At 47.5% G+C, this 25,812-nt stretch overlaps 1 protein-coding gene across 1 annotated transcript in view; it reads left to right on the top strand.

Annotated features, from left to right (window-relative positions):
- The window catches only part of Mok (MOK protein kinase), a 34,663-nt gene extending 12,272 nt beyond the window's left edge, over positions 1-22,391 (top strand). The window contains exons 3-12 of the mRNA XM_051151657.1: positions 3,213-3,302; positions 4,989-5,059; positions 14,252-14,330; positions 14,445-14,493; positions 15,763-15,941; positions 18,098-18,199; positions 19,284-19,457; positions 20,241-20,355; positions 21,938-22,138; positions 22,222-22,391. Coding sequence (XP_051007614.1) covers positions 3,213-3,302; positions 4,989-5,059; positions 14,252-14,330; positions 14,445-14,493; positions 15,763-15,941; positions 18,098-18,199; positions 19,284-19,457; positions 20,241-20,355; positions 21,938-22,138; positions 22,222-22,302 — 1,141 coding nt within the window. The 3' untranslated portion in view covers positions 22,303-22,391. The remainder of the gene's footprint in view (positions 1-3,212; positions 3,303-4,988; positions 5,060-14,251; positions 14,331-14,444; positions 14,494-15,762; positions 15,942-18,097; positions 18,200-19,283; positions 19,458-20,240; positions 20,356-21,937; positions 22,139-22,221) is intronic.
- Positions 22,392-25,812: the final 3,421 nt, after the last annotated feature.

The raw sequence follows: 25,812 nt of genomic DNA, 5'->3' as shown, positions 1-25,812 counted from the left end.
AAGTAAACTAAACGCACATCTACCATATGACAACAGTTACACGCTGTCTAGGTGTACTGAAGGGCTGCAAGTGGACGTGTCACAGAGACGCTCATACACCAGGATTTCCCACAGCTCTACTCACAAGAGCTAAGCTGGGGAGTCAGGGTTCGTGTCGTCCACAGCAGAGTAGTGGAGGAAGAAGATATAGTTCATAGACATGAGGGAGTGTTTCCAGCCAGCCATGAAGAACAGCAAAGTGTCATTTACAGGAGGACATAGGTGCACTTGGAGACAATCGTAACAAGCAAAGTAAGTTAGTGCCTCAGAAAGACAAACATGACCTGTTTTTCTCATTTGTGGCTTCTAGATTTATTTAGATGTCTTCAATTATATGTAACACCAAAGTAGAAAAGAAACCATCTAGGGGACTCACTCAGGTGAGGGAGTAGAGAACAGGGTGGCTGTAGAGGTGTGGGTGTTACAGGTAAGTACGTTACGTGCTTGCATGAAAATGCCCTCCCATAACACGGCACCACCACAACATCGTAACCAAAGAGCCGGAGTGCTTCCTTCCCCTGGGATCATGGGAAGGGTTGATGGGTGTGTGTCCATCAGTAGTATGAGCTTGACAAAGAAAGCTTCTACACAGTTCTTTTGTTCCTTCCTTTCACCTTAATTCCTTTATTTACCTTCCCCTCCCCACCAAAAATGTAATGCCTTGTGTCCCTCAGAGTGGTCTGGATGGGTGTTCTTTGGGATCCCAGTTGTTATTTTGTTTTGGTTTTAAGACAGGGTCTCACTGTGTAGCCTTGATTGGTCTTGAATGCACTGTATAGACCAGGCTGGCCTGGAACTCAGAGATGTGCCTGCCTCTGCCTCCTGAGTGCTGGGATTAAAGGCGTGCGCCACTGTACGTGGATGGAACCCCCTTCTACAGGATGGTGCCTAGATTGTGTGTAAGGATTCTGGGACTAAAAAGTTCAGAACATATTAAAGGTAAGCTACTTCCTTTCCTTCCCCTTCCTCCTCTTCCTCCTCTTCTTTCTCCATCTTCTTCTGACAGGGCCTCATGTACCCCATAAGTAGCTGAACTCACTGTGTAGCTTAGGTTCACTGGGAACTCCTGATCCTTCTGCCTCCACATTCCAAGTACTGGGATTTAGGTACGCATCATCATACCTACTTGCTTTCTTTATTTTATAAGGTTTTGGGGAACTTTTAATATCAACTTTAAACTCTTGCCTTCTAGGATAGACTAGGTTAGGCCTGTTTCTTAAGCGTTTTGGAAGTGGCTCAGTTTGTAAAGGTGCTTGCTGCCAAGCCTGATGACCTGAGTTCAGTCACTGGAAGTCATGGTAGAAGGAGGGAAGTGATTCCTTCAAGTTAACTGTACATAGCAGAGGTGCATGTACACGTGCTCATGCATGTAAACACACACACACACACACACACACACACACACACACACATATGATAAATGTGATAACAATACTAACAAAACATTTCCCGGATAAGTCCAGTTGTGTAGAATACATTGTGGGAAGCTTGTGTTTTAAAAGCATTTCTTGGGGCACTTTTGCTATGGCAGAGGATGTTGGTGAGCAGGAGGTACTCAGCCGGGGACCAGTGAGCACGTATAAAAGCACACAAATCCTGAGTGAACCAGTGCAGCTACTGCAGTTCAAACGTTGACTGCTTCCATGCAGGGGCTGAGCAGCTGCTGCTCGGCGCCTCCTGTGCACTGCCTGGCCCTCTCCTCACATCCTGATGTACCTAAGGGCTGTGCCAGTTCAGCCTGGCTCCAGAGTGTGGCCTCTGCTTTTTCTAGATGTTGTCTTGGACCACATGTTGCTAACACTCTGGGTACTGTGATGGGCCGGGGAGGAAACGGGGAAAGGCAGTCAAAAGTACTCTTAGAGTCTAGTGGCTTCCACTGTTGGCTCGTGGGAGAGCAACTACTGCTCAGCCTTCCAGCTTGCACCTCGCTGTGCGATCTTGCTAGTTGTAGGACTTTGCCCAGGGTCCTGGGTCTTTTTCTGGGTAGCATCTTTCATGGCTCAACATACTTATTTCAGAGGAAAAAGCAGAACTGTACTCACGTGCTATTAGGTATAGCCTCTTGGACCACGCTGGACCACACAGGAGAAGTGGGTAGAACAGAACTCAGCCAGCTGACAGGAAGATAGATTCCCTAGTTTCTTTTGGCATCTCAGAGATGGAAGTCTCTGAGACGTTGGGCCATTTGGCTAGGTGTGACCCAATGGCTCCTCACGGCATGGTCTCTTGAAGGAGCTCTTCTGTAGAGGGTAGCCACAGCCAGCCTCACGCCCGTGCACTGGTTTAGGTGGGCTGTGAGGTATGAGTGGTGTGAGGCACAGTGGCCTTCATTACGGGAAGCTTGGTGTAGACTCACCTGTCACTAGGTAATGGAATGCCAGGAAAGCACAGGCTCTCACCATGATAGGGAGAATGGTGTGTCCCCAGAACTTTCAAACACTGACTTTCAGCTAGTACGCACCTTGTTTGGTTGGCTAATTCTCATAAATTGATTAGTAAATTTTATTTATTAGCATTAATTACTAATAAACCTTTTTAATACATTTAATTAGAATTTTATATGTTTCTGTGTTTTTACTATGTAAAAGAAACAACCAAAAATCCTTTTGTGATACTAAATGACAAGACTTATTTTTCCTTTTTTTCTTTCTTTTTTTCTTTCTTTTTTTTCTGAGGCAAGGTTTCTCTGTGTAGCCTTGGCTATCCTGGACTCATTTTGTAGACCAGGCTGGCCTCGAACTCACAGTGATCCACCTGCCTCTGCCTCCCAAGTCCTGGGATTAAAGGCGTGTACCACCAAGGCTGACTCAATGACAAAACTTGTACTGTATGTCCTAAATGATAAAAGCCTTGATTTTAGGGCTGGGATGTCTCTCATATTAGTCTCATGCCTAGCACATATCTGATTTCAAAAAAACAAAATAGACATTAAAAATAATAAAACAAGACAAAAACAAACAAACAAAAACTTGAACTTTGTAAGATAATGAAGGTGTATGTTGAATTTATGCTTAATTTCAGTTTCTGATGGGAAAAAGAAAACTTGATTAACTACCTGAAATACAAATGAATGAGGTTTTACATTTTGATAATGGAAAATAAATGATTTCATAACTCTGATTTTATAGTTGACCTAATTGTAAATTGGTTGTACATTTTTGCCTACATAATAGTATTGAGCAAGTGAACAATCTGCGAGAGATACAAGCACTGAGGCGCCTGAACCCACACCCAAACATTCTTACCTTGCATGATGTGGTTTTGTAAGTATATTTGAACTTTCAAAGTTATCTAAAGCCAAAAACTTGATACTGAAGGTTAAATTTCTTTTTATCATGGTTATTTACTTTGTAGCTGAGAGCGTGACAGTTACACTTCATCTTACTTCAGATTTTTATTTAGGTGAATTGTGTCTCATTCCTAATAAGAAAATGCCTTCATTTTGGTGTTCCCGTGTTTGCCAAGGCTGTGTCCTTAAGGATTGGTTCCTGTAGGTCAGTCAGGTCTCCATGCCTTGCTCTGAATTACTTTCTCATGAAAGCACAGCCCGTAGCTGTCAATCAGGAAGGCAGAGCATGAGCACAGTCCTGGGGCCCCTGACCCTGCTGTCTACTGATTTTTTTTTTTTTTTAACCTTTATTTGTATTGTGCTTCTAAACTCAGTGGGCTGGGAAGTTAGGCTGCAAGACCTGCCATTCAGTGGGTTGGTGCTGCTTTGCTAGTCTGAGAAGGTGTCCCTAGGTGTAGAAGTCATGCTGTAGCTTTCGGGAAGCCTGGCCTATCAAATTCTTGAAAGAACTCACCTGCCAACTATAGTATAATAGATGTCAATCACAGGACAACAGAGTTTAAAATCAAAATGATACGTCTTGTCATGGCTGTGTGGCCTCTTGACCTGCATTACTCTTGGAAGTCAGCTCTGCCACATGTGACAGGCCAGCATTCAATTATAATGTGCTCAGTCCCAGGGTCTGTGAGCCAGGACAGGCTGCATAGGTGATGGGAGGGGCACAGGGCAGCACACAGGGCAGTGTAGTTTCCCTGCTTACGGTCTGAGTAAAAGCAGGAGAAGCTTGTTGGTGGTCCAGGGCCTCTGACCCAATCAGTGTCAGACCTGGACCTCATGTGAGTGACAACACTTGTTTTCTTCTCTCCTCTGTTTTTTGTTTTTGTTTTGTTCTTGCCCCTATTGTAAGTTATCCTGATTACAGTGGAGTAACATAGGTCATTCCAAACTAAACACACAGCCGGATGTGGTGGCATACACCTGTAGTCCCAGTACTTGGGAGGCAGAGGCAGGTGGGTCTCCATGAGTTCAAGGCCAACCTGGTATACAGAGGGAGTTCCAGGACAGCCAAAGCTACATAATGGAGAGACCTTGTCTCAAAAAGCAAAACAAACAAATGAGAAACTGAGCATCTGCCACAAAGCATAAGCTAATTCATTCCCTGTTGTTTTGTTAACCAACTTTCAGGCTCTTTTTTTCTTTCTGCTAGTAATTGATGTTCTATTTTCATGAAATACCTTTTTTTTCTTTTTTTATTAATTTATTCATATTACCTCTCAATGGTTATCCCATCCCTTGTATCCTCCCATTCCTCCCTCCCTGCCATTTTGCCCTTACTCCCCTCCCCTATGACTATGACTGAAGGGGACTTCCAACCCCCTTTATATGCTCACAGGGTATCAAGTTTCTTCTTGGGAAATACCTTTTTTAAAGGTGGTTTTATAGCTTTGCTTTAGAGTTTTAATATTATTTTGGATTAATTTTAGCTTAAATGTTGATTTTAAAGTCAAAGTCTGTGCTGTTTTAATAATATTATGGCCATAATAGTTTCTTATGGGAATGCCTCATTGACCAGAAAAGTGTACAAATGCATATTAAGAGACTTGACTATGTTTTCTGATTAAGGCAAGAAAAAGTATTTAAAACCTGCTTTCTTCTGCAGTGACAGAAAGTCTGGTTCTCTTGCACTAATATGTGAACTTATGGACATGAATATTTATGAGCTATTACGAGGTAGGTAGAGTGTTTTGAAAGGTAACCTGAGATGATCTTGGGACAAATGTTTGTAGTGACATATGTCTGGTAGTGATGGCAGTGCTCTGGCAGCTGTAGTAGCGACAGTAGTGTGGGGTACAAGGCTGCTGCAGTGGCATGCAAGGCATTGTTCTGACCACCTCTTAGGGACGGCTGAAGCCTCAGCTTTCTAGGAGACCCTGTGACTTGGGTGAGGCTCATGCTGAAGGCAAGCCCTCCTCACAAGGCTACACTCTGAGGGTTCTGTGTTTCACAATCCCCACGCCTCTTTGCTCAGCAGAAACCCAGAAACCCAGGCTTTCCCTGGCCTCTCATGATGAAGGATCCTCCCTCTTTGCATTTGGAGCCTGACACATCTCAGATTCCAGGATGCACCTCGTTCCTTCCCTCTGAGCAGTGTAAAAAACACTGGTCAGGAAAGCTCGCTTGCCTGGGATGACCTGTTACGGCCTCGGATACTTGCAGAGGGACCTGAGGGTGCCAGGATGCAGAGCTTTGGCCTTCATTGAGCACATGTCCTGGAGAGTCTGACTTTAAGATTATGTTAGATGTCATGATAAAATTCAGCTAAGAGAGCATTATAGGAGATAATCTGTCTTACAGAGCACATGATACCTCAAAGACAAATGAAAAACAGAACCAAGCAAAACAGCTGCCAGGCCTGGTGGACCACAACCTGTAATCCAGGCTTCTTGAGAGATTGAGGAAGGAACCTTGGCTAAGTTGCAAGACTGTCTCAAAATGTTATAGAAAAAAGTATCAGTGGTAGAATACTTGTCTAGCATGTGAAAGGCCTTGGGATCAATCCCTAGTACGGAAAAAAGTAAAATAAAGCAGAAAGAAAGAAATGAAAAAGGAAGAAACAATTTCTGTAGAGTCATGTGAACACCATCTTACTTGTAGTGGCACTGGTGAAAGCATCAGAGATGACTTAAACCATCACCTCAAACAACTGAGGCCACCTAACAATACCCACCTCCAGCATTTTCATTTTAAAGAATCTGTGTAGGCCAGATGTGGCAGCTCACACCTGCAGTCCCAGGATACAGGTGGCTGAAGCAGGACTGGAATCCAGAAGTCAGCAAGTCCTTTGCTGCGTAGTGAGACCATACCTCAAAAACAAAATCAGAAGGGAGCCTGCACATCACTTCCTTTGGTTGTTTAGCAACAGTTCTCTCTGTGTCTGAAGGATTCACACTTAATGCTAGAAACCTTACTTTGCTTGCCAGGGTGTGATGTAGTTACACTTTGTACTCAAGGGAAAGAGAATCGTCTGTGTTGCTGTGTGTTTAGACATTTGAAAAAACTTTGTTTAGAAAACAGTATCTTTAGCCTGGCAGTGGTGGAGCACACCTTTAATCCCAGCACTCAGGAGGCAGAGGCCGGTGGATTGCTACAAAGTGAGTCCAGGACAGCCCAGGCTACACAGAGAAACCCTGTCTTAAGAAAATAGTATCTTTAATTCCCAGAAGCTGGGGGATCATATAATTGAAGAAACGGAAGCATTTCTTTTTATATTTACCTACAGAGACTAAAAGGCATAGTTAGAACAACACACTCACTGTTGACAGCTGTCCAAGCAGGCATATTTTATCCGCCTGCTGTGCAGGGTGCCAGTCACTGAAAGTTTTGCAAAAGCAGTTTATTCTCCAGGTGGCCAAGTCTGATGGACACCCGAGTCCTCAGATCTTTTCATAGGACCTGGGGTTATTGTAAGGCAGAAACTCTTGGGGTGGAGCAGTCAGAAGTGCACAGATAATTAAGCTTCATGGCCCAAGTTCAGAAGTGAGTACATGGTATCGTCTGAAGGTGAAGTTCTCAACCCCAGACACTGTGACAGGCCCAAATGAAGAGGCAGTGATTTTAACAAAATGGCCTTCAGGTTCCCCAAAGGTAAAGCTGGCCACTGTTATTCCCATGATCCTCTTGTCAAAGGTGTTAACCTACAGCAAAATAGTAGGAAGAAAGTGGTGTTTCATTAGCCTGCAGGACTTCCAAAATGGGGAAGGAGCCAGTGGTGTTTACAGGCTGGTCATGACCAGGGCAGGGGTTCTGCGTGCTGCTGCTGCTTACATTCTCTCGGTCTCTCTGTCTTCTTTCTGTCTCTGTCTCTTTCTGTCTGTCTCTGTGTGTCTCTCTGTCTGTCTGTTTCTCTCTCTCTCTCTCTCACACACACACACACACATACACACACTCTCTCTCCTCTCTCTTTCTCTGTGTAGCCCTGGCTATCCCTCTATACACTAGGCTGGCCTTGAACTCAGAGATCTAACTGCCTCTGCCTCTCAAGTGCTGGGTGCTGGAGTTAAAGGCCTAGGCCACCAGTGGCCAGTGGTTACAGTATTAAGCTTAGCTCACAGTCTTTGTAAGTTGCTTCTAAACTCCAAGGGATACAGATTTACAATGATAAGCCCTTTTATGCAAATGCTTGATAGAAGTCTGTGGCCTTTAACATGAATGTTGAGTATCTTTCACAGGGCAGGGGTTCTGTTGTCTGAGTTTTCGCCAGTCATAGCAGGCACCCTAGATGTTAAAGTCAGGAGAAAGTAGCTCGCAGGATTTACAAGGCACTTACTATTGCAATACACACCATGATCCCAGATTTAGTAACACATGTGGGCAGATGCTTAGAATTGATGATATGCAGGCTGCTGCTACAGCTGACCACCCATGGCTGTTCATACTACCCAGGTGCTATTTTTGTTTGTTTGGTTGGTTGGTTTTTCAAGGCAGGGTTTCTCTGTATAGTCTCTTGTATCCTGGACTCACTTTTGTAGACCAGACTGGCCTTCAACTCACAGAAATCTGCCTGCCTCTGTCTCTGTCTCTGCCTCTGCCTCCCAGAGTGCTGAGATTATAGGCATGTGCTACTGCACCCAGCCTCAGGTGCTGTTCTTTTTTTTTTTTTTTTTTTTTTGGTTTTTCGAGACAGGGTCTCTCTGTAGCCTTGGCTGTCCTGGACTCACTTTGTAGACCAGGCTGGCCTCGAACTCACAGCGATCCGCCTGCCTCTGCCTCCCGAGTGCTGGGATTAAAGGCGTGCGCCACCACGCCTGGCTCAGGTGCTGTTCTTTTGTTTGTTTGTTTGTTTGTTTGTTTTTTGGTTTTGGTTTTTTGAAACAGGGTTTCTCTGTGTAGCCCTAGCTGCCTTGGAACTCACTCTGTAGACCAGGCTGGCCTGGAGTTCACAGAGATCCATTGTCCTCTGCATCCCAGTGCTGAGTTTAAAGGCCTGTGCCATCATGCTTGGCTATGGCTCAGGTACTGTCCTTTTTTTTTTTTTTTTTTTTTAAGATTTATTTATTATGTATACAATGTTCTGCCTGCACGGGTGCCAGCCTGCCAGAAGAGGGCACCAGATCTCATTATAGATGGTTATGAGCCACCATGTGGTTGCTGGGAATTGAACTCAGGACCTCTGGAAGAGCAGACAGTGCTCTTAACCTCTGAACCATCTCTCCAGCCCCTGCTATTCTTTTGCTTTTGTTTTTGTTTTTGTTTTTGAAAACAAGGTTTCTCTGTAGCCTTGGCTGTCATAGACTCACTTTCTTTCTTTTCTTTTCTTTTCTTTTTTTTCATAGACTCACTTTCTAGACCAGCTGGCCTCAAACTCACAGCAATCCACCTGCCTCTGCCTCCTGAGTGCTGGGATTAAAGGCGTGTGCCACCATGCCCAGCCTTAGGTGCTATTCTTAAAACTTACAGAAATACATTAACTTACCCACCATCCCCTACAAGCCTGCTATTTGTATCCCCATTTTAAAAATGAGGAAATTGCTGGGCTGTGGTGGTGCAGGCCTTTAATCCCAGCAATCGGAAGGCAGAAACAGGTGGATTGCTGTGACTTGGAGGCCAGCCTGGTCTCCAGAGTGAGTCCAGGACAGCCAAGGCTGCACAGAGAAACCTTGTCTCAAAAGGAGGAGGAGGAGGAAGGAGGAGGAAGAAGACAGAAAGAAGAAATAATAATGAAAGCATAGAGAAAGAAGTAACTTGCCCAAGGCTGTCTACCTGCTAAGTAGTAGAACTGGACTTGAACTAAAGCCGGGCTCCAAAGTCCATGTTCTTAAGCACATGAATGCTGCTGAGGAACAAGCTGCCATTGGCCCTGTAATGTCACCTCTACAGATGAGCTAACTGAGGCATGAAGGATTAGGCAGTATCCAGGGGGAAGCTCTTTAGGTAGGACAGAGCTGGCACTGGTCTCAAGTCTGTGAAACCCAGCTCTACACCCTGGCCCGTCCAGAGCTGCCAGTGAGTATTCCTGATTGTTTGCTTCTGAGATGCAGACTTTTTTTTTTTTTTTTTTTTTTTTTTGAGATGCAGACTTATTCAGAGTTCTTAGCCACTAAAATGTTTGCTTCAAATAGCTGGTCACATGACTTCAGTGACTGCTTCCTCTGGCCATTAGAGCACCCAGTAGCACTTCTCTAAAGAGCAAGCAGGGAGCTAAGGGGTAAGGTCATGCTTACTTTAGTGAGTTGTCACATATACCAAGTGCAAGGTCTGGGGTGGATGAGACTCTGAGAAGGTGTAGACTCAGCATTGTAGGTGTGGGTTTTGACATTCAAGATGCATGTAGTCTTATTGCAGAAATAACTCGAAGAAGGTGTATGGTTGCTGTTTTCCTTTGTCCAGCAAGTTCAGGGGAGGCAGGGCTGATGAGAATTGGAGACGCCCAGGCTTACCGTGATCTGTCTATGGCAGAGTCAAAGGCGTAATGAGGGTATCCTTCTAGAGGTAGTAATATAGAAGACACAGGATTGCCTTATATGGAGATCACATCCTGATAGATAGAGAGAGAGCCTCTGGGAAGAAGTCTAGTCAGGTCTCTAGGAAGCAAAACCAAGGGCACTGGTTGCCTTTACTCCCAGCCTGGCCCTTCCTCCTCTGAATGCTTAGATTCCTCAACTCTGAGCCCGTGGGTTTGCATTATTTTTAGAGAAAGAGGCTGGCTCAGAATGCCTTTTCAAAGACCAGCTTCCCCTGGTTAGTGGCAGGACGATCTCACTCTAGGATTGTAACTTTCAAGGGCTGTAGGTGGAACAGACATACCAAAATGAGCCCATGATATAGGAGAATGAAACAAGCAGGGGAAAACAGAACAGAGTTGGAGTACTGTAAAGAAACATTGCATCCATCTCACAGAGAACAGCATCTATGTGGCTCAGCAACAGGCAGCAGAGCTGTTGTGCAAACACTGCTTTATCAGACCTGATCCCTATGTACCAGCAGGAAGGAGGGAGCTGTTGCCAGTTCGGCATCAGCATTTAGTAGGTTTATTTCTACTTTTATTAAGAGATTCCTTCCATTTTTCCTTTATCACATCTATACATATATAATAAGGAAAATAGATACTAGCTATGCTTTTTTAAAATACTTTTTTGTGCCAGGTGGTGGTGGCTCACCCCTTTAATCCCAGCACTCAGGAGGCAGAGGCAGGCAGATCTCTGAGTCTGAGGCCAGACTGGTCTACAGAGCTGGTTCTAGAACAGCCAAGGCTATGCAGAGAAAGCCTGTCTCAAAAAAACCACACACACATACACATGCAACTTAAAGAAAAATTTGTGTGTGTGTGTGTGCGCGTGCGCGCGCGTACGCACGCACGCACGCACGCACGCACGCACATGAGCCACATGTGTGCGGGTTCCCTTGGAGGCCAGAAGAGAGCATCTGACCCCTGGAGTGAAGCTGGAGCCTGAGGCTGTCGTGAGCCTCCTCACCTGGTGCTGGGAACTGAGCTGTGGTCCTCTGCTAGGGCACTGTCTAGCTCAGCCACTGAGCCCTCCCTCCAGCCCTGTTAGCTAGCTGTCTTTGTTACAGCGTCTCTAGTATTTTCTCAGAATGACTGACATCTTTGTTTCCCTGACCATCAGTCTCTGCCATTCAGAATGTGGATGAGGCAGCACTTGTCATGGAAATATTTTTTCTGGTCTGATGACACCATCCTATTAGAGTTTATGGTTTTTTTTCAGTGTTTATGTGTTTTTTAATTGGCTTGTATTGATTATGTGTGATGGTGGCTTTCATTGACAATACTCATACATGTCTCCTATGCTTTTCACTTTATTTGGTCATCTGTGTCCGTCCCTCACTCTTACTAACCCCATTCCTGTTTCCAACTAGCTCCTCTTGTACTCTCATGTCCTTTTTTTTTTTTTTAAAGACAGGGTTTCTCTGTGTAGCCTTGACTGTCCTGGACTCACTCTGTAGCCCAGGCTGGCCTCGAACTCACAGTGATCAACCTGCCTCTGCCTCCCGAGTGCTGGGATCACAGGTGTAAACCACCACTCCTGGCTACTGTCACATCTTTTAAGAAAATATTTGTTTTTGTTTTATGTATATGAATGTTTGCTTGCAAGTATGTACGTGTATCATGGCTGTGCTTATTTCTTCCTGCGTGTGAGCCTGCTGAGTTTAGGGTTGCTTATGGGGCATGGGTGAGAGGTCAACTACAGGAGCATGGGCACCTTACCAGAAGATACACCACTGAAGAAAAGGTCCTGAGGGAGGGTGGGGAGGGTGGGCCATGTGTTCCGTGCCTCTGTAACAGAATGTTGATGGGCGGCCTAGGGGAAATCTGGTACAGGTGGTCCCAGCTGCTGTGGGCTCTGCTGTACCTGCAAGACAGCGTTCCACAGCAGTCTATCCCAGCCTCTCCTTCTGCAACATTCCCAGAGCCTTGCAGGGTTTGTTTGTTTGTGGCTGGGCCCAGCAGTTGCTTATTCTCAGTTCTGAGTTTGCAGCCTTCCTGTTGGTTAGGAAAGTGGTTCAGATCTCCTTTGTTACAATATAGCGCGTGGGTCAGAGTCCATGTGCAGCAGTGTGCTTTCACTGTCCTCATGGAGAGCTCTGAGTGTCTCCCTCTGGAGGTTGCCTTGAGGCTTAGATGACATGTATAAGGTGTGGAGAACAGTCCCCACCCCAGTGTCCAGTCAGTGACCAGTGGCCAGCCATCTCCTTCACAGCCCCTCTGCAGTTTACAGTGTATACTGTAGTTCGTGTGTAAGCCAACTATTACAGCGTGCAGTATGACTTTGCCTTTTTTTCCCTTGTCTGTTTTTTGTTTTTGTTTTTTAAACAGCATTTCTCTGTGTAGCTCTGCCTGTCCTGGAACTCACTCTGTATACCAGACTGACCACGAACTCACAGAGATCCACCTGCTTCTGCGTCCCAAGTGCTGGGATTAAAGGCATGCACCATCACGGTCAGGTGCACTTAGAGATCTTTTTTTTTTTTTTTTTTGGTTTTTCGAGACAAGGGTTTCTCTGTGTAGCCTTGGCCATCCTGAACTCACTTTGTAGACCAGGCTGGCCTCGAACTCACAGCGATCCGTCTGCCTCTGCCTCCCGAGTGCTGGGATTAAAGGTGTGCACCACCACGCCCAGCTTGCACTTAGAGATCTTAAAACTAAATTATTATCTGTTATTTTGAAACACGGTATTGCTATAGAGCTCAGGCTGTATAGTGTAGGCCGGCCTTGAACTTGTGGTAGCCTTGTCTCTACCTCCTGAACACTGCAGTTCCAGGTTACCATCTTCAGCTGACTTAAACTATTTTCCAATCTGTTTGTTTGGTATTGTTGGGTTTTTTGTTTTTGTGTTTGTTTGGTTGGTTGGTTTTGGTTTTTCGAGACAGGGTTTCTCTGTGTATCCCTGGCTGTCCTGAACTCATTTTGTAGACCAGGCTGGCCTTGAACTTATACATAGATCCACCTGCCTCTGCCTCCCGAGTGCTGGGATTAAAGGTGTGCACCACACTACCTGGCAGTATTGTTGTTTTTGAGACAAGGTTTTCTTTAGCTTAGGCTCTCCTCAAACTCACTGTATAGCCCAGGCTGGCCTTGGATTCTTGCACCTCTGCCTCCTGAGTATAGGATCCCAGGCCTGTGCTACCATGCTTGACTATAAAGTATTTTCTTTCTTTTTGTTTGTTTTTTGTTTTCTTAAGACACAGTTTCTCTGTGTAGCCCTGGCTGTCCTGGAACTTGCTCTGTAGACTAGACTGGTTTTGAACTCACAGAGATCCACCTGCCTTTGAATCACAGAGTGCTGAGTCTAAAGGAGTGTGCCACTACTGCCCAGCTAACTATTGTCTATACATAAAATAAATATTCTTGTTTAGCAGTTCAGAGAAAAAGAATAAATTTGCTAAGAATTGCTACACACTCTGAACTAATGATGTCAAATAGGGAAGTGGCCACTGTGAGCACTGCTGCAGGGCACTGTATGAAGGGACCTTGAGCCGAATTGTCAGCTGCTGTGGCCTGACACAGCTGCTGGGCCTGACAAGGTCTCCAGGGGGGCAGCAGGGCGCATGCCTGTCTTCTCAGCTGAGGCAAGAGGATTGCTTGAGTCCTAAAGTTAGGGATTAGCCTGGGCAACGTAGAGCTATCTCATCTCAAAATATATGGTGACTCCCGTGTAGTAGACATAGCCCAGGAAGATAGGAGGCTTTCAAAGGACTCCTCATGATTTCGAGAGCACCCTAAGTCTTTAGGGACTGTCCTGGAAGGCTCCAAGTCAGACCTTGGTCCCCTGACTGGCACTCAGTACTGTTCTCACTAGAGTAAACATGTGCTGTATGTGACTTTAGCTGAAACTGTGCCAGTGTGTAAGATTTTAAATGGCAGCTGGTGAGATGGCTCAGCAAGTGAAGGTTCTTACCAAATCTAACAACCTGAACCCAGTTCCTGGGACCCACATGATGGAAGGAGAGAACGGGGTCCCATGGGTTGTTCCCTGGCTGACGTACACACACTGTGCCATGTCTGTGCCCCCCAACTGCTAACCTAAGGTTGAGAGTTAAAGGCACTTTAGGAGCATGCGCCATATTTCCTACGAGCGCTTCAGGTTGTTTTCCATTGGGGAACCTAAGTCGCCACACTTAATTTTTTTGTTTTCCAGAGAGGAAGGGGTCTTTTTGAGCCAAGGTCATAAGACATTTAGGCTAGCCTCAAACTCATCATGTAGTGGGAGATGGCCTTGAGCCCCTGACTCTCTGGCCTCTAGCTTCTAAATGCTGGGATTACAGATGTGTGTGCCTTCCCTAACAGGCTTTCACACACTTACAGTCAAAGGGTTTGTGTTTATTCCATAAAGGGAGGGGTCTGTGTGTGTGTCTGTCTGTCTGTGGCATTGGTAAACATTTTGGCCCATTTCCTTGACTGCACAGGGAGAAGACATCCATTATCAGAGAAAAAGATCATGCATTACATGTACCAATTATGCAAATCACTGGACCACATGCACAGGTAGCTGGGAGGGGCGGCTCCCCAGCCGGCGTGCAGGGACCTGCGCTAGGCGGAGACTTTGGATCAGTGAAGTGCAAGTCATTCTCTTCATTCTTTCTTTAATACTCAATGCAGAAATGGGATATTTCACAGAGATGTAAAACCAGAAAATATACTAGTAAAGGTAAAAACTTGATATAGAAACTTGATATCAAAATAAAGGTAGAATATAAAGTTTTAAATGTTTTATTTGTTCTAGGTTTGTTTTATTTTTATTTAAATACATATTTTTTTCTGAGTGTGGGTAGATGCAGAAGTATAGGTACAGAAGAGGCAAGATTTGTAAGACCCTTGGAACTAGAGTTACAGGTGGTTGTGAACTGCTGTGTGGGAGCTGGGACCTGAACCTGGGCCCTAGGCAAGAGCAATACACACTGAGCAGTCTCTCCAGACTCAGAATATAAAATCTGATGCATTGAAGCCGGGCGTGGTGGCGCACGCCTTTAATCCCAGCACTCGGGAGGCAGAGGCAGGCAGATCGCTTTGAGTTTGAGGCCAGCCTGGTCTACAAAGCAAGTCCAGGATAGCCAAGGCTACACAGAGAGACCCTGTCTCAAAAAACCAAAAAAAAAAAAAAAAAAAAAAATCTGATGCATTGGATACATCTCTGGCCTGGGTTTGTTCTTCATATTTGGAAAAAAAAAAGGGGGGGGGCTGGCTTCAGCAAATTTTGTGAACATTATTGACTTTACTCCTGGAAGACTACAATATTTTGCTCAAGAGATGGCTGATCCCTACATATAACCACTCTCCTTGCTGAGTGTCAGTATGGGAGAGGGAGAGTTTGGAGACCCTTCAAATTTGAGAATTTGAGATCCCCCCCCCCCCCAGACAAGATTTCTCTGTTTAGCCTTGGCTGTCCTAGACTCACTTTGTAGAGCAGGCTGGCCTCGAACTCACAATCCGAGGGCTCCCGTCTCCCGAGTGCTGGGATTAAAAGGTGTGCACTACCACATCCAGCCCCAAATTTGAGATTTTTAAAGCTTGAGATCTCTCCTGACGGCTCCTGTGCTGCCCAAGTTTAAAGTGCCCCGTGTATGGGTTCTCTACATGTGTTGACTTGCCATCAGAAGAGTCCCCTCGAGCCATGTGGCTGCAAGAAACCTGTGTGCACTGAGGCTAGAACTGTGCCGCCTGCACCGGACAGCCTTGGAGCTGCCGTGGGAGGGTGTGTGTGACTGGGGCTGCACTTAGCCACCTTCTGGACACATGCAAGGCTGTAAATGTTTTCCATTCTTCCACTAGAGACATGTTTGAGAGGTTTATAAAGCTTGCACATTGTGTGTTATGAGCCTCTTAGACACCAGGATTTTCTTACAGTGTGTGTTTGAAATGGTCTGTGTGACAGTGGCTGTATAGATTGAGAGTCAACCCTGCTCTCTCTCCCTTGCAGCAAGATGTCCTGAAGCTAGGGGACTTTGGGTCCTGCCGGAGTGTCTATTCCAAGCAGCCCTACACAGAGTACATCTCTACCCGGTGGTACCGGGCCCCAGAGTGTCTCCTCACTGATGGGTTCTACACATACAAGATGGATCTGTGGAGTGCTGGCTGCGTGTTCTATGAGATTGCCAGGTAGAGCAAGGCCAGCCCCTGTGCCTGATGTACCTCACGGGGTGATGTGGGCAGGTTACACAGGGAGGCATTTGCTAGCCCCTTCCTTTAAGCTCCAGGCTGCAGTTACTCTGGTTTCTGCTTGGTTCTGCTGCCCTGGACAGGCAGTTAGCTAGGATTTCCCCTCACTTCTTCCCAAGTACCTGGCCTTGCTCTCATCGCCTGGGCAGCAGCACCAGCAGGCTCCATGCAGGGTGGGGTTGCAGTGTGGGCTTGATCATGTGGTGAGATCAGAGAGGCAAGGTACCACCTTTGATCCTACCATGGGGAAGTGAGAGCAAGCCTGCCACAATGCAAGCGTGATGCCTTTTCTGGCATAATTGGACTTTTCTAGAAAAGCCCAGCTCATTCTTCCTCTGACCTTTGATACCATCCCTGAGAAATACAGTGGCTAAGAACAGCCTGAGGGTTTGTTGTATTCAGAGGTGAGTGTTGTTCCCCTTACCCAGCCCAAGGGAAGGGAGGGGAGGGGGTGACATCCTTTGCTCATGGTGGATCCTCAAGTGAATTGTCAACACAGGCCGGGACCCAGGGCTCATCCTTCCATCTGCCCTCTGACTGCTGTGGAGTCATGGTGTGGACATGCACGTCAGGCCTTCTTTGGCACTAGTGTGTGTGTACTAGTGACATCATTTGGAAAGGCCAGTGGTAACTTTACTGAGGCCATAAGTGCCAACAGATAGTTCTTAGTCATGTGCTCACACCCATGAGTGAGTTTGGGAGGACAGTAAAGGATGCACAGCTGAGAGTGCAGCAGCCAGTGACATTGAAGCAGAATGCCAGACAGCCTCAGGCGAGCCACGACTAACCCTGCTGAGCCCTGGCTCACTGTCTTCTGCCTCAGAGCTGTTCTTACCCTCTCACAACGCCCCCTCTGGTCATGAAGCCAATGAGTCCTACAGCCCGAGTTGTGTGTTAAGTTTTGTTGCGGCATGGAACACAAATTGGGTTATTTATATAGGTCTATCTTCTTTTTCAAGACTGGGTTTCTCTGAGTAGCCTTGGCTAGCGCAAGTTTCTGAGAGATAGACCAGGATGGCCTCAAACTCAGAGATCCTCCTGCTTCTACCTCTAGAGTGCTGGGATTAAAGGTGTGTACCACCATGCCCAGTTTAGGTCTAAATATTTTACTTATAACCCCAAATCAGAACAGCTCTGAGTTAAAAGGCTTCTTGAAACTCATTTGCCAACAGAGTTTGGCCACCTGGAATTTCTTACCGAACTCCTGCGCCTCTATGAGACTCTGGGGTATTGGGCTGAGGAGTGAGACTATTGGATGCCTCTTAAGAATACCTAAGGGACATAGCTCAGAGGTTACGAGCACAGGCTACTTTCCTGAAGGACCTGGGTTCGGTTCCTAGCACCCATATGGTGGCTCACAACCATCCATAATTATAGTTCCAAGGGATCTAATGTCCTCTTTTGGATATCCCTGGGTACCGGACAGGAATGTGGTACATAGACACACATGTAGGCAAAATACCCTTACTCATAATAAAAACAAATTAGGTTTAAACATGTCTTTTTTTTTTCTTTCTTCATTTCTTTCTTTCTTTCTTTCTTTCTTTCTTTCTTTCTTTCTTTCTTTCTTTCTTTCTTGATTTTCCAAGTCAGGGCTTCTCTGTGTATCCCTAGCTATCCTAGACTTCCTTTGTAGACCAGGCCTTGAACTCACAGAGACATTCTGCCTCCCTGAGTGCTGGGATTGAAGGAGTGTGCCAACATGCCCACCAGGTTCTGGCTTCTTTTATTTATTTTATGTATTTGAGTGCTTTATATGCATGTGTATACCTGTATGCCAGAGGTGGGCATTAGAAAGTATAGATTGTGAGGTATGGCTGTGAGCCACCATATGGTTGCTGGGAACTGAACTCAGGACCTCTGGAAGAACAGACAGTGCTCTTAATTGCTGAGCCATTTCTCTAGCCCCTAAACATGTCTTTAAAAAAGAAAGAATACTTGGGGCCATGGGGAAAGCCAAGATCAGAGGAAGAGCAGCAGCCTCCAGGCCAGAGGCCTGCCATGTGCTTATATCTGCAGACTTAGCCTGTGGAGGGAGGCCTGCTCAGAAGGCGTCCCATTCTGGCCTCATCGCAGCACCCCTTGTGCCCTTGCAGCCTTCAGCCCCTCTTCCCTGGTGTGAATGAATTGGACCAGATCTCAAAAATCCATGATGTCATCGGGACACCTTGTCAGAAGACCCTCACCAAGTTCAAACAGTAAGTGTGATGTGCCCTGGGAGTCTGGGGTGGACTCACTGTCTTGGGTCCAGCCTTTCTACAGCAGGGCCGGGGCTAGGGCAGAGAGCTGTTTCCATGACCCCATGACATTTTCTGGGCCATCTAGCCATTTGGGCTTCTGCTGTGAAAGGGGAGCCAGCCAGCCATCTCTCTGTGAGGCTTAGGGGGCTGCACTCTCCCTTGAGTCACAAAAAGCCCTTGTGGTCTCTTGAAAGGCCTGTGTTGGTTTCACTCAGGAGTGTTTACCTGGGACTTGGGTCTGCTTGGGTGAGAATTGTTGCTTGGGTCAGAAAGGTTGTCCATGATGACTTCCTGTCTGCCAATCAGAGGGTGACAGTGATGCCCTTCCTTGCAGCCCCATTGCAGTTTTGTTTTGATGATAGATGAAGCTGAGGCCTGCAGGGAGTGGGGGACTTGCTAGGAGAGATCTCCCAGAAGCCCCTGGTCCAAGGAAGGTCAGTAGAGAAGTCACTCACCTTGTTTTCTCCTTTAATTCTAGGCACACAGGAAGGTGAGGTCTCTGCTTTTACAGGCAAGGGAATCTGTACATTTATAGCATACACACCATTGTTTACTAGATTATTTTTTGGAGTAGTTTTAATTCACAGTGAAATTGAACAGGAAGTGCAGAAACCTCTCCCTCTCCCAGCCTCCCTGCTGGCTCAGAACAGCGTGTTTTAGCTAGCAGTGGAACCTGCGCTCCTGACTGGGGTCGCCCAGAGCCACTGGCACAGTAGGATCTTCTCTTGGATTTCAGGAGTTGTATGTTCTCTATCCTGTCCCCCCTTTAAAAGCCCAGGTTGCTTTAGACCATATATAGACCATATTTATAGGCCTTGCACACCTGACTCTTCCCTCTATATCACAAGTGCTAGGACTATACACATGCACCAGCACACCAAGTCTAGGACTATATGTATGTGACAGCACACCCAGCCTTTGAGGCTCCCTTTGAGGGCCGTAGGCTCTTAACCTTCAGCGCGGGTCCCTTAGAGTCAGGGTGATGACCACCAGTACCCTAATAATGGCATGATGATTTATTATCATTGGGCTTTCAATACAGGTCGAGAGCTATGAGTTTTGATTTTCCTTTTAAAAAGGGATCAGGAATACCTCTACTGACAACCAATTTGTCCCCACAATGCCTTTCCCTCCTGCATGCCATGGTGGCTTATGACCCTGATGAAAGAATCGCGGCTCACCAAGCCCTTCAGCACCCCTATTTCCAGGTGCAAAGGTAGGCTTTCTGGTAGATTGCCTAATGATGAGTGGGAAGTGTTGATTCATGAGACCAGTAGGACAAGGAGCTGGCCTGAGAACAGCTCTATCTAGACAGTGGTCTTGGCCTCTTGGGACTGTCTCTGTGATGTGTCCTTCTTCAGATGAGGCAGTTAGTGCAGGCGAAGAGGGCTGTGTGGCTGTTTTGGGCTCAGTGGCAAGGCTCTAGTAGGTAATCTCCCTAGAAGAGCCTGGCACACATCGCGGTGGACAGCATGAGTGCATGCGTGCCGCCGAGCTCTGGAAGTATGTTTGAAGTGCTTGCTGGAAGGGGCTTAACCAAGGGCATATAACAGCTACACACTCCTGAGTTTGACTGTTTGGTCCTAGGAAGGCTATGTAAAATACTGCATGGTTAAAATAGCCTTTGCGAGCCGGGCGTGGTGGCGCACGCCTTTAATCCCAGCACTCGGGAGGCAGAGGCAGGCGGATCGCTATGAGTTCGAGGCCAGCCTGGTCTACAAAGTGAGTCCAGGACAGCCAAGGCTACACAGAGAAACCCTGTCTCAAAAAAACCAAAAAAAAAGAAAAAAAAGAAAAAAAAAAAAAACCAAAAAATAAAATAGCCTTTGTTTGCAGCCCAGACAGTATTGAATTGTTACAGGAAGGGAAGAAAGGCCTCTCTTGGCTCATGAGGAAAGAAGCACGAATGGCTACTTTTAATAGCAGATTTATAGATGAAAGAGGTAGCTGAGCTCTGGAGCCATTGGCGGAGGTGGCACGTTCTCTTCCTCCCCTGTAGGGCAGCTGAGACACAGACCCTGGCCAAGCACAGAAGAGCTCTGTTCCCCAAGTACCCCATGGTGCCAGAATCACCCACTCACAACTGGTCGTTCTCAAAGGAGTGCAGACAGCAGGTATGAGCTGAAGTCAGTGAGCTGGGTGGAGACTGGAATCCTTTAGGTAGCTCATGTCTGAGAGGCCACCACAAGGTTATGGAGGGTGGTGACACACTTGTCCCAAGAGCATTGTGTCAGCCAAGGCCTGAACACCACGCTACTATGGTCTTGTGTTAGGATATTCTGATTGCCCTATGGTACCTGTTCTAACTACCCAGGTCCTTTCTCCTCCCTAGCTAGACCCATGGCTAGCACCTCATGTGAGCAAGCCCAGAGAGGGGACCCTCCCACGAGTGTCTGGCCTGATTGCCATATGCCCTGTGTGGCCACACCTGCTGTGTCCTGAGAATGACCCGAGCAGGGAGCTACTGAGAAGCCACAGTTGGTCAACATGGTAGGCCAAGAGGAGTACCAGACCGGCCAGCAGGGATTTTTTTTTCCTTTCTTCTTAGTTAGACATGACCGCTTCCCTGTGTCATCTCTCCACCTTTCTTCTCACCTACCCTATTGCATGCTGACATGTAGTTCCCATTAGCTCAGCTCTGCCAGCTGTGCAGCTTGGGAGGAGCACCAAAACTCTGCCTGCATGTTGTTCTGTTTTTAGCTGCCACCAGTCACTTGCTCCTCCCATCTTTACTGAGTCTGTCTATGGCAGTGGCTGCCAGAGCTTTGACTGCCGAGCCCAGTCCTGCAAGCCAGGAGGCAGGTGCACTGTGTACTGACTTTCTCCCACTCCCCAGACTTCTCTTCGCCATGGCTTTCCCTCCCATGGGGCCTGAAGTTCCTTCAGATACCCAGGCCCACGTGGAGGCTCCGCTCCCTCAGCTCCCATGACCACAAATGGCCTCCAAACTGCCCTCTCAGCTGCACCATCCTCTGCCCTCAAACTGTTGTCTGCTGCAACCCTCCACGGAGCCCTCCCCCCCCCCCCCCCCCCCCCCCCCCCGCAAAGTGCAGTCACAACCAAGGTGGGCCCGTCTCCTGGCTATGGCAGAGCCTTGTTCCAGGGAGCTGCACACCAACTACATGTCCATGTTCTCCTCAGGTGCTAGGAGTATGGAGAAGTTTTTCAATACTCAAGAGATGCAGAAATAATGAGCATGGTGACACACCATTTGCCCAGCACTCAGGAGGCAGAGGCAGGCAGAGCTTAGTTTACATGGCCCTGAGTTTCAGGCCAGCCAGGCCTACATAGTAAAACCTTATCTCAAAACAAACAAACAAACAAACAAACAAATGCTGAAACCATTCTTATCCTGAAGCTGAGCAAAAGCTTGCTGGGGCCAGCAGGGACTGGAAAGCAGAGTTAGAGCTGCCAGTGACTGGCAGTGCCTAAGCCTGCGCTCCCTCATCTTCTCCCTGCAAGTCGGCCGGAGCTTAGCTGTAAGGCTGTGGTGAGGGCCAGTGCTTGATAGGATCTGCAGGCCACAAGAGGCTTCATGGGAGCCTGCCTGGGCATGGGAAGGCTTCGGCCAGGCTCATGGGTGTCTGTTTACCATAGTTTCTACCCTGGCCCTAGCCAGGCAGTTTGATCAGGCAAAAGAGCTTCCTTTCCTTGACCTGATTCCTGAAAGAGAACTGATCAGTGTTCTGTTTCAAGAAACAGTCCCTGAGGCAAGAGGAGGGCCACAGCAGAAGACAAGCGCCAACCAGCCTGATGGAGCTGCCCAAACTGAGGCTGTCTGGAGTGACCAGACTGTCGTCATGTTCCAGCCCTGCGTTGCGGTCAGTGTTGGGCACTGGAGCAAATGGAAGAGTCCCTGGGTTGAGAGCCTTGAAGTGCGCTGCCGTGAACAAGAAGGTAGTGCGTGCATCTCCAGCTTCCCGACGGCTGCCCGGGCCTGGCCTCAGCCTCCACTCAGGTCTCTGCTTCTTCTCTACCAGACAGACGCGCAGCAGGACAGGAAACCTCACCTGAAGCAGTACCACCTGCCCACCATCAACAGGAAAGGGGGAGAGTACTGAACCGCACGCCACCTGCTCAGCCTCTCGGAGAGCAAGGGCAGCTCCATGGGCAGGCTCAAGCCAGAGGACACCTTGTGTGCCAGTGCTCCTCGCCATGCATGGTGGCCTAGGACGAGCAACAGCCGGGAGCCTCGGGTAGTTGCAACCTCAAAGCAGCTGTACCAAATATTCCAGTTTAATACATTTGTAAAACCACCTCATTCAAGGGTTTATTTCATTTTCATAATGTAAGGATTTGAGGTGATTTATATGAATTAACAGATAAGATTGGGCATGGTAGCTCATGCCGGTAACTCCAGCACTGGGAGTCTTAGCCTGGGCGACATAGTTAGTTTCTCTGCCTCAAAAACAAATAAAAGATAGACCAAACTCTATGTGATGAGTGACTTAGGCTTGGTTGAGAGGCGGCTATGCAAGGTCCACCTCAGTGTTTCCCTGACAGGACTGTCAGGTATTCCAGGTGTTGCGGCTGTGGTACCTCTCGGGAATACTCTTGGAGACTGGCTCCTCTGAATCCCATCACAGTGCTCTCCACTGTGTTTTGAGCTACTCCTTTGTGATAGCTTTCCTGAGCTGCAGGTGGGTGGGCTAACAGCCCCACTGCAGGGCAGGCCTCAGGTGGCCTCCAAGGGCCAGCTTGAGTGTTGGCCGCCATTGCTTAGGCTCCCTTAGAGGTGTCAGGTTGCCAGTGTTGCTTGGAGCACGTAGGAAAGCTGGACCCCTGTGTCTAGAAAAAAAAGACTGGGGTGAGGGAGATGGGGAGTGGGCAAGAGTGCTTGCAGTATAAGAAGGGGACCTGAATTGGGATCCATGGTGTCCATGTCAAAAGCTGGGCACCGTCACACCCTGTAAGCCTATCACCGGAGGAGGGACAGTGCAGAACCAAAATCAGCAAGCTCCCAAGCTCCAGGTCCAGTGAGAGACTCTATCTCAGGGACAGAGTTCTGTTCTCAATGGCACAGAGAACAGTAGGGGACACACTTACATGTCCTCCTTGGGCTTCTGCACATGCAAGTGGGTGCACAGACCTGTGTACACACACATATTATCTCTCTCTCTCTCTCTCTCTCTCTCTCTCTCTCTCTCTCTCTCTCTCTCTCTCTCTCTCTCTCTCTCTCTCTCAGCTTGTTTCACCATGGGAGAGGGATGGAAACACTGTAAAGATGGTACTGAGTGGGCTCAGGGCAAAAGCATCACCAGACAGCTGGGCTTCAGGGTTATCTTCCTATGCTTTGATTTTTGCTTTTGCTGTGTTGGGGGTGCAATCTAGGGCTCTTGCACTCTGGGTAAGCACTCTTAGGAACTTAGCCTCTCTGCTCAGCCCTGTGGAACAAAGGAATTGAGTATGCCTTCTTATTTTATCTTTTCAAATTTATACCATTTAAAAGGCAAAACTTGCCGGGCGTGGTGGCGCATGCCTTTAATCCCAGCACTCAGGAGGCAGAGGCAGGTGGATCGCTGTAGGTTCAAGGCCAGCCTGGACTACAAAGTGAGTCCAGGACAGTCAAGGCTACACAGAGAAACCCTGTCTCAAAAAACAAAAAAAAAAAAAAAAATCAAAAAATAAAAGGCAAAACTTGGGGTCTGGAGAGATGGCTCAGTGGTTGAGAGCACTGTCTGCTCTTTGAGAGGCCCTGAGTTCAATCCCCAGCAACCATATGGTAGCTCACAACCATCTATAATGTGATCTAATGACCTCTTCTGGTGTGCAGGTGTACATGCAGATACACAAAATTAATAAATTAAAAAAAAAAAAAAACTCTAAAAGGCGAAACTTGCCAGGGAAGTGTTGGGTCTCAAATCTCTGACCCCTTCCTTCAGGACTCTGCTGATCCAAGCTTCAGGACACCAGACAAGGTGTGCAGGGGCAGCGCCAGGAGCAGGGATGCTGTAGGAGGAAGATGTGGCGCAGCAGAGGGCAGTGTGGGCACTGAGCAGTGTGGGTGTGGGTGTCAAGCAAAGGTAGGTTTGAGACTGGATATGATGAGGCTTAGAATGGACAGAGCCAGGCAGGCAGAAGGGACCCAGAGAAGGAAGCCAGCAGAGTGGGCATGACAGGATGGCCTAAGGTAGGACCTGCAAGGCTGGTAAGCTGGGCTGAGCCTGGCTAGGCATTAGGGCAAATGCTGTAGCCTGGAAAGGCTGCAGCAGGGTCCTGACGGGAAACCTCTTGGCTTTCCCCTCCTGTGGGCCCAGCATACCTGCCCAGTGGGCCATGGGTTCTCCTGTGCAGCAGGATTTGAACAGCAACTTGTCCCCACATTTGAATTGTCCCCACAGCATTCTGCAGTGGAAAGGCAGAGAAGGCTCACCATTCCCTGACTTGTACCTAACATGCTGTGGACGCTGTGATGCAGCATTCCTCTACCCCAGACCCTACACATGGAGTAGCATCCATCAAGTCCTACTGTATGCTGAGTGTGTGTGCTGTCGGGGCAATTACAGAACCGTTTGGAAGGCATCTTAGACCACGTGGCTGTAGGAGCAGAGCCAGAAAATGTTAACTGGCACAGTCATCCAAGGTGAACTGGGGCACAGCTGGGCTCAGGTAGGGAAAGGACGAGGACCTGAGTGGTGGTCAGTGAGGGCTGTGGAATACAGCTGCACCTTCTCATGGCGCTTCAGTTCACACAAGCACTTGCCGCCCTGTTGTCAACCTGATTTCCATTCGTCATTCCTAGAACCATCACTAAACCCGGAGTTGGCTGGGGTTTGGTCCTGCACTGTCCCTCCTCCAGTGAACGGGTTACAGGGTGTAACCCTAGGGTCTAGAACTGAGCTGTTTGGAGAGATCACTAGGTTCCATGCTGCAGGCTTAGTTTGAGGGCAGTTCCTTATTACTTTCACATGGGTGTTTTGGACTCAAAGGGCTGAGTTTTTCTGCGTAATCAGCACTCTAAGATGACAGGAACACGGGCTGGAGAGACGGCTCAGAGGTTAAGAGCACTGGCTACTCTTCAAAGGTCCTGACTTCAATTCCCAGCAACCACATGGTGGCTCACAACCATCTATATTGTGATCTGAGGCCCTCTTCTGGTGTGCAGGTGTACATGCAGGCAGAACACTGTATATGTAATAAATAAATCTTTTTAAAAGATGACAGAAACACCAAACTGCCTAAAATGTACCAATGCTTTCTTGTATGTGATTTATAAATTGTTTTACTTACACAGTGAGATGGCTCAGTGCCGCCAACCCTCATGACGTAAGGTTGATCATCAGAACCCACAAGGTAGAAGGAAAAGAAACGGCTCCCTTAAGTGTCCTCTAACTTTTGTACACAATGTGGCATTTACACTGAGTCTTAGCGAGGCACAGTGGCATATGCTCATGCCCCACACACTCAGGACTTGGAAGGCTGAGAGAGGAAGACTGCTTTCCGTGCAACACTGAGTTCCAGCCTAGCTGAGGATTGTCAAAACAGAATACAACAAAGCAAAACAGGGAAGGAGAAAATGTGAGTCTTAGCATCCTGTGTTGCGCCTTTCCAAGGCTGAGGCGGGTCTAGAG

The sequence above is a fragment of the Acomys russatus genome, chromosome 1, assembly GCF_903995435.1.
Source record: "Acomys russatus chromosome 1, mAcoRus1.1, whole genome shotgun sequence".
In the NCBI taxonomy this organism is placed as follows: Eukaryota; Metazoa; Chordata; class Mammalia; order Rodentia; family Muridae; genus Acomys; species Acomys russatus.
Note: the sequence above shows the minus strand (reverse complement) of the source record. Positions and strands in the feature narration are given on the sequence as shown.